This window comes from Hermetia illucens, chromosome 4 (genome assembly GCF_905115235.1).
Source record: "Hermetia illucens chromosome 4, iHerIll2.2.curated.20191125, whole genome shotgun sequence".
In the NCBI taxonomy this organism is placed as follows: domain Eukaryota; kingdom Metazoa; phylum Arthropoda; class Insecta; order Diptera; family Stratiomyidae; genus Hermetia; species Hermetia illucens.
In genome coordinates, this window is record NC_051852.1 from 145121635 (window position 1) to 145130544 (window position 8910).

Here is an 8910-nt window from a genome sequence, read left to right on the forward strand (position 1 = left end):
AGTTTAATCTAAACACTATGAGGGATACTGTACATTAATTGCCGCAAAATTTAATCTTACTTTTAAGCCTATGAGCTCCTACACCTCACAAGGTCTGTCTGATTACAGTCAAGCTTTCACCAATTTTGGTGAACGCTTTGGATTAATGTCCTGCGTGAACTTCCCCCATTTTATTGGCATTTCCTCGTCGGCATAAGATACCATTTCTGTTCTCAGGATATGACCCTGTATTCTCTTTTCCATCATTCTTAGTGAGGTACCATGTTGATGAGGTGCTTCGCTTCCAGTACGCCGAATATTGTGTTTTCTGTTTGACCCAAATATATTTATTTTCGCTTCGTCGGACCAAAGCACATTGTCCCAATTTTCATATAGAATATGTTTATGGGCTAATTTTAACCTTTCTCTACGTTCTTTTTGCTCAAAAGGGGTGCCCTCCTTGGAGCTCCTCTCAATTATTATATTGCGTCATTTGTAGTGGGCTACTAATCATATAGACACTAATTGTATTCACGTTGTGCTAATAATAAATCTTCAGCGGTGAGACGAACACAAAGAAAAACACGAATGTCCATGACGAGAATTCGCTCTCGAACCCACGATCATGATCAACGAGCTAAGATTGCCAACAACCATTTAACTGTCGTAAAAGGAAGGAGAGGACAATGGGAAAAAAGGATAACACCCCATATAAAAAACACCTACCCCTACCCTCTAAGTTAACAAATTGAGTTGCCATTGGGGCTTCAAGAGACCAGGAATTGTCAGTCGGTAGGACAGAGCTATATAGTAAGTCGAAAAGGAGGAAAATCGATTATGCGGCTGATAGGGACCTAAAAATAGCTCCTCCATGGTGCCCCCCTAACGTACGACTTACACTACACGGTTTATTCCCTGGAGCTTCCTTCCTCATGTGGAAGGCTTCAGGCAGTGGCAGGAACATTCAAGGTTAAGGGGTTGAGGCCTACGGTTGGTCTAGAATATAGTGAAAATATACTGCACCTTCATCAACGAAAAAAATTGGTTTTATATGAACCCAATTATGTTTGCGTTATTAATGAAGTTGATGGTAGAGAGAGGTTCACACGAAACCCGTTTTCTTTCATTTAAAGTTGAATTGAGTGACTAAGTGACGGCCTTACAACTCCTCAGTAATCATTTATGCAGATTATAAGGATTCCACATATCACCCCCTTTATGAAAACGGACTGAGGATTTCATCCAGGTTAAGGGTAACTCGTGAAATGCTAATAAAACCAAGAAACCATTCACGATCACACTGCTCTCAGGTCAGATCCGAGCTAGAGTCTGACGGGTTCCCTCTCCCTTGGAAGAGACCATCAGTAATTGTCTTACAAAATTCGTCCGGCCCATTGTCAATATATATGGACTCAGGACCCGCTCAAACTTTAAAGAAAACCTGATATCCCTTATTGCTGACCAATACTATGGGACTAGTCCAACGTATTTTTACATAACTGGCATGCTCCATACATTTCTCATACTAAGACTTGCATCTAAATGTTTGTTAGGAATGACAACAGTGCTAGTCGCTGGTGAAAATGGACGGGGTGAAACTATATAAAATGCTAAAGAAATGGAAGAAGACGGCATTAAATATTCTCTCGTCTATTTGACTTCTGCTCCGATTCCGAATTCTCCTCCATACAAAGCAGTAAAAGGAAAGTCACCAGTTCGATTATCAGGTGGAAGCTGGACCTAAAGTGATACCGAAAACAGGCTACCTTCTCCAATACGCGCCAACCTAACATCTGGCCAACAGGCTATCAACTCCCACATCCGGTCCTTCAAGGCATGTTCAAGCTCCTTTGTTATAAAGTCCAAGGCATCTAGAATAATTCTGGTGACTTGAAAAATGCGCTTAACTCCATTCATTGTCAAACAGTGCAGTTTCATTTCGCAATCAACGCTGGAGCGCCTTAAGATAGTGTCTTCTGACTTCTATACACGCAAGACTTCCTACCATTGGAAACATTTTTATCACATTAACGAGGCTCGTGGCCCTCTTTTCATCGTAAGAAGTCCGAAATGCTTTCGTTTTACTATAGTTGATGAGACTATTCCAGTTAGCACCGGCTAGTAACCACATCACATAGCCCAGTTCTTTCTTGCCTACTAGTAGACAAGCTTGCAAGTATCGGTTTTGCATATCTTCTAGTGAAGCTCAGTCATTAAGAAGCTAGAAACGTTTGTTAGTAACACTTTGAACTGTACTTCATAATTTACTTTATTGTTACGTCGTCGTGGGAGCTTAAACCGGGATTCCAATTGTTCCTTTCCTTGAGAAATAATGTATATGTTATAGTATCAATTTGTTTAATACTCGTTTCATTTTGAGATTGGGTGCCTCAAAGAAATACCTCACTAAACTGAATTCCAGGTAGTTCCCAGGAATTGAATCAGCCACACTTGTTTCAAGTTAATGTGAAGCTCTTCTTCCAAGGCTACACTTTCGAATTACCTATCTTTCTCGCTTATTCAATGGGTAGTTAGAACCAAAGCTTTCAAGTTAATTTCCCGAATCTGGTATCCTTCAGATCATGCATCCTTCATTGTCTTAATCTCTATCCTTTTGAATTTCCGGACTATGCTACGAATAAGGCCCTCCCTCTGTCAATTGGTTCGACTTTACCCGAATTTTCTGTTAAAAAAAAAAAGACTTCGGAATTAAAGACTCGCAGAGGTTTTCCTATCTATCCATAATTCAAAGAAGTCATTTCTTTTACACTGTTTACGTTATTATCCTCGGGTTTGTCAACTGTGTCACAGGAAGTGTTTAGTTTTTCGTGACCTTCCGTTCCTTCCGCAACTTGTCTCAACATTGGATAAGGGTTAATCTCTTCCTTTTCTCTAAAAATTTCACAACCTATTTTCAACGTTTATACTCAAATGAATAACTGCTGAAGTGTCACCGCTATCGTCAATTCAAAGTGCAGCCCTACCGGTTTACTGGTATAGTCACAGTTATTCCTTTGATGTCCCTCCTTCATTGGTGGACATCGGCGCAAATCCAGGATGTCTGGAGTTCCTTATTATGACAGGCCTAGACCGGATACCGGGTGTTGCCCCGTTGATGATGATGATGATGCCCCTCCTTCATAGGTACTCTACCTTTCAAAGCTTCTCCTGAAAGCAATTAATTCCACCTATTGCATTCTATTCTCTTTAGGATTCGAACATTTCCAGAAAGACCGTTTCTAGTCATTCACTTAGGAATAACTGAAGATGTTCCCTCCAGCAGTACAATTTACGATACGTAAAGAGTACACCCGTTGGGGCTAGACATTAAAGACAGAAGATGGAATCATCACATCTAAAATTATGTAAATATACACGGTAGCCGCCATGCTCGGTCAGAAGTTGCGTCAATTCAAATTATAATGGATATCTCCATGACTGTGGACAATCCTAAGCTGGCGATTTGGAATCATCATGCTTACCTATTTCCCTTTCTGGGCACTATCCTATCGTCCATCCTCGACATTATCACTACCTTGTAACCGACGATCATACGACCTTCATATATCCTTAGCCAAAATATTAACGTACCTCATCCCCCGAGAATACTTCTTTCTTCAAAATGCGCAGTAAAGCCTTATTAAAATCGATTTCTTTAAGTAAGTTGGCACTATATAATCCCACAGTCGATGTGTTAGTCACTTCAAAAAACGAACCCTTCTTAACTACTCTCTCCCACTTTCTTGGTATCCAACATTTATCACACCCGAATTGATTCTAAGGCATGGGCCCAATCTTGAACCTCTTTACTACCTCAACCCTGCATGCATCTGGAACTTCTAGAGAATAAACTCTGTGTTCCTCTTCAGATATGTTTCCTCAACATCCTTCACTCCTTCTTCAATATTGCCCTATGATTTTATTTGCTTTTGGTAATTGTGACTATCTTACACTCGTCTACTCATTTCATCTGAAATATGTAACCGTTCAGTCGGCCGCGCCGATATCACAAACTACTAAAAATCGTGCTTATGTACATTTTCGAGAGAGTCGATATACCTTACTTTCTAATGTTGTCAGGAATGTTTCCCTCCGTTATGAATGAAATTATGGGAGGTGAGTTGAATAAAGAGTTACCTGTGGGGTGCAAGATGCGGACTCAGTATATGTCCAAGTAAAACGGGGGTAGTGCTATTCACTACCAAGCCAATAGAACCCGAATTCTACTTCCCGAAAATAAACTGATAAAGACTGGCACTTTTCTCTAATGTGAAGCATCTGGTTGTGATCTTGGATCCAAAGTTAAATGGAAGACTACTCACAGAACTAGGTCTGTCTAGCTTCCTACATTTGCAAAAGGACCTTCTAAGATAATTGTATCTCGGACCGAAGATTCGTTCTCTGGATGTACACAACAGTACGTCCCATCTTAGCGTACGATTGTAGTATGTCGTGGCTGACGTTGAGCAAGAAATATGACAGAACCACACTTAACAGGATTCAAGAACGTCATGTGCAAGTGCTATGGGCGCTCTGCCCGGCAGATGCCCTCAATGTGCCTCCTGTACGTCTTCTCCCTAGATCTCCATATTAAAAATATTCTAGCTGCTGGATGAAATACCTTGGTAACTCTGGGAATTGCCAATGGGGGGCTGACTGAGGTACACTATAAATGTTATGCTTTCCAACCAGGGTAAGGTAGGAGATCCGCGATATGTTGTAAAATTATGATACAGTATTCTTTACCTACGGTTTCAAGATGTCCCTTATAATTAGTGTGAGAGTTTTTCAAGATATACACAGTACAGCCGCATCGTACAGTTCTCCTGAATTCACCTTCACCTGTTTTCAAAGTGGAATTACTAGTGATATTGAAGTTCTGTGAATGGCTAGGGCATGATTCGAAATATTAACGTAGCATTGCCATTCCTATCGACAACTAGGCCGGTAAAGCTTTGCACTTAGGGACTAGTCCAAGCTGGTGCAGTGCAGAGATGCGCTGAATAATCTGAGCAGCTTGCTCAAAGTTACCCTCCTCTTCACCCCCGGTTTTGGGAGCGTAGAGAGGAATGAGTGGCCTGATCGACCGCCAGGCGAGACTCCGCTTTTAACAGTCCATCGGTGGACGCAGTCGGCGTCTCACTGGTGACAGCGAAAGGTAGAATTTACCTACATTACTTAACAGCCTACGATTCAAGATAGCGAGCACTCACCACCTGTGCTAAATCGACGAAGACTTGGCCCTCCTATAACACGCCCATGCGCACAAATGCGTATAGGATCATGGCGGTTTGCACCAGGTACTAATCTATAAGGGACCATTCCATCAAACTCGATATATCCTACAATTCACATTGTCGACGTTGCGCAGGTTGCAGACACTAAACAAAGCAACAATTCTTTCGAAACTTGAAAAAAAAATTGGCCATAGGGTGGGGAAGCTGTTATCCTTTGTAAATCAGAACTTTGGCTCCATAGCATTAATTGGGCTCTTCGGAACGGAGTGGTTTTGCACAAATGGAACTGTAGATGGGCATATAGGTGAGCACGAAAAATGCCTTCTATAGCTAACGCATAGCAAGAAATTTTGATTAAGATATTTCTTCATAGACGAGTAAAAAGAAAAGATTGCAAAATTTTAAATTTATTTTTTTTTTTTTTAATTTTCGTTATCTTTTCTTTCATAATGAAGGCGTGAACAGAAAAATATAATTAAACTATAGCAAAGGCTGCTGCCTTTTCTAAATCTTATTTATATTTAAGTGAAACTGACTTTATCTTGAAGCACATAATTAAATTACTTTTTTATATTTGTTTACAGGCGACAAAGTTGAAGTATGTGATCAACGTGTGGCTGTGTGTCGTGATCATGCAAATGGTCAATGTAAACGTAAACAATGTAAATATTATCACATACCGATTGTCCTGCCACCCGCTAATGTTATGGCCACAATATATAAAACGCAACATCCACAATTAGTGAACACTAATCCCAATAATAACAATAATATTGGTTGCGTGACGAACAGTAATAATAATAGTAATACCATTACCACAACTAATTCAAGTAATAATAATTATAATCTTAATAATTATAACCATAAAAACGATAACTTCTTGAATAAATCAACAATCACACCACAAATAACAGCACCAGTAACAACGGAAACATTACCAACTTTAATGTCTCTACCATCAACAGCAGCTCCACAATCAATGCTCTTACCGTCATCAATAGTAGCATCATCGTCATCATTATCATCACTACCACAATCAGCAATATCAACAATAACGGCTGCAGCTGCAGCAAATATACTGGCATCAAAGTCCATGACGACTTCATCAATTCTCTCATCATCTCCATCATCAGGATTAGGATCAACGGGAATGATTGCAACAGTAGGAGGGACAACAGTAGCACAAGTTGATACAACAGATGTCACATCAACATCGACATGCATTAAAAATCTTTTCATTAATAATCACCACCACAGTAATAATAATAATAACAACAACAACGACAGTACATCTATAAAAACTGATAATTTTGTTAATTTATTAGCCGCCGCCAACAATGGTAGCATCATTGGCGTGAATAGTACTAATAGTAATACAAATCTATTTTCATTAAATGCGGCTGGTAATAGTAATAACAATGATTGTAATTCAAATTTTATTACACTTTCTGTACCTTCTTCTACACAACAACCGCAGGTTCCTTGCAATAGTAGTGCGAGTAGCGCTAATATTATTGATCATTCGGCATCAACCACAGCAAAAGGTACTAGCATGTATTTGTTATAAATGAAATTTGAGATATTTTTTAACGTTTAAACGTATCTTTTGGAATTTTATTTATTTTTAGATTCTTTTCATTCAATAGTATAATTTGACTAGAACTAGCCTTTTATTTTCTATTTACTTTCTGTTATAGACAATTTATACAATTTTCTCGCAATCGTATATAATTCAAAACGTAATTTTTGAGTATAACACTGCGAATGGAACTAGAAGGCGTGGAATATTACGAAAATTAGTTATTAATATGTATTTGATCTAAAGAAAATCGGTATACATTCTGAGGACTATTTTAAGGTCAAAATATCAATTTTTGGGTTCACAACAATTGTTACGGCGGGGCTTCCATTTGAAACATCAAAATTAATTGTGACTGAAATAATATTTTCAAAAGTGCTCCTGCATCCATTGAATTTCCTATACTTTTGCAGAAATCAGTAGTTGTGATATAAAATGGACAAAAAAATGGTTTCTAATTTAATTATTTGGAATTTATATATATTTATTGCAAAAACTATTTTATTTATAAAAATTGAATACGAATCTCTCTCAATTCTCATAATAAATTGTGTCTATTTTTTTACACCTTAATAGACACAAAAACTATAATAACTCCGTTGTACCTAGTACCTTTTCTGTTTATCTCGAAAATAATTTTCATTGCGATATTTATCCTTTCTAGTTTTATCGATGTAAAAGTGTGTAAAACTTGAATGTAATGTTATAAGCGATATGATAATGAATGATATGGAATTTGAAAAGTATAAGAGTAAGTGAATGACATGGGAAAAAAATAAAAAAATCCTATCAAAGTTATAATTATTATTAGTCCATAAAATAGCGTATTACATTTTTATGGTTTCATCACATATGTAAAATTTAAATGAAATAATTTAACTTAACATATACTTCATCATAAAAGTTTCATTCAAAAACTACTCTATATCAAAATGAAAGAAAAGATATTCGAATCAATTTTATTCTAAATTATATAATTCTAGATAATGAGAAGTATCAATGAAAGGTCGAGATGTTTATTAAAGGAAACAATAAGAAAAAAGATCGAACAACAACATGAGATAATAATAGGAGTCTTTATTAAGATTAGAATTTGATGAAAAAGGATTACTTTTGAATTGGATATACATAAATATAACACTGTTTTGTAAATATTGTAGGTATTGTAGGAATGTAAGGGCAATGTAATATATACTCTATATATAAATATATATAGAAACGGAACGTTATATTTATAGTGATTTTTGTTTCTACGTACGTACACGCCTAATTTTTTTTTATTCCAAATTGTAAATTGATTTGTTTTATTTGATATACTTGAATATGATGATAAAGTTAAAATAAACTACACTGAGACAAAATTAAAAAATTTGGACTATGCACTTTTGGAAAGTAAATGAGGAATAATGAGAAGGTAAGCTTACAGTTTTGGATAATTTTTTTTGTCTTAATTTTCTTTTGTCCATTAGCTATGTTAAAAGTAATAAACTAAAATTGAGGATTATAAACATTTTTGTTTCCCGGATCATTTAATTGGTGTAAACAGCTTTTATCCAATTCGAAAACCATTGAAGTTCTCGTATAATAACCTTGGTTGGCGCTGAAGGCTTTAACTTGCAATGCCCGCCGTTCTTAAAGAGAAATTCAAAAAGACTTTCATTTGATCATAATTTAAAAATTGCACCTTAGGTAGGGATGTCATCCCAAAAATATGAGCTACTTTTCAGATGTTGCACAACGTAGTCAGCTTTGACATGATCCTGATCATCATCAGCAATGTTCCAGCGGCTGCCTTTGTCTACTCCTACTGCGGCGCTACAACCCTTTGTCAGTGATAGGGCTCCTGAAGCCTTCGTCTCCATTATTCTCGGTCCAGCGATTGCGTTCTCCAATTTCGGAGACCTAGCAGCGTGTAATTTGCGTTGTCCGGTGGGGCCTCATATCTGTTTTCTGAGGGTCGTTTCCCTTCCACTTTGCTTTTCAGTAGGCGTCTGGGAATTCTTCTGACGTCCACACGCTCTTTATGATCATCCATTGAAGCTTTCCAATCTAAATATGGATGGCGGCTTCTAATTCACCATCCGCCGTCCACACTCACTCTCTTGGACACAGGAC

At 37.5% G+C, this 8910-nt stretch overlaps 1 protein-coding gene across 1 annotated transcript in view; it reads left to right on the forward strand.

Moving 5' to 3' along the window:
• The window catches only part of LOC119653550 (homeobox protein 5), a 1045448-nt gene extending 1037133 nt beyond the window's left edge, over positions 1 to 8315 (forward strand). The window contains exon 13 of the mRNA XM_038058259.1: positions 5801 to 8315. Coding sequence (XP_037914187.1) covers positions 5801 to 6783 — 983 coding nt within the window. The 3' untranslated portion in view covers positions 6784 to 8315. The remainder of the gene's footprint in view (positions 1 to 5800) is intronic.
• The last annotated feature ends 595 nt before the right edge of the window (positions 8316 to 8910 follow it).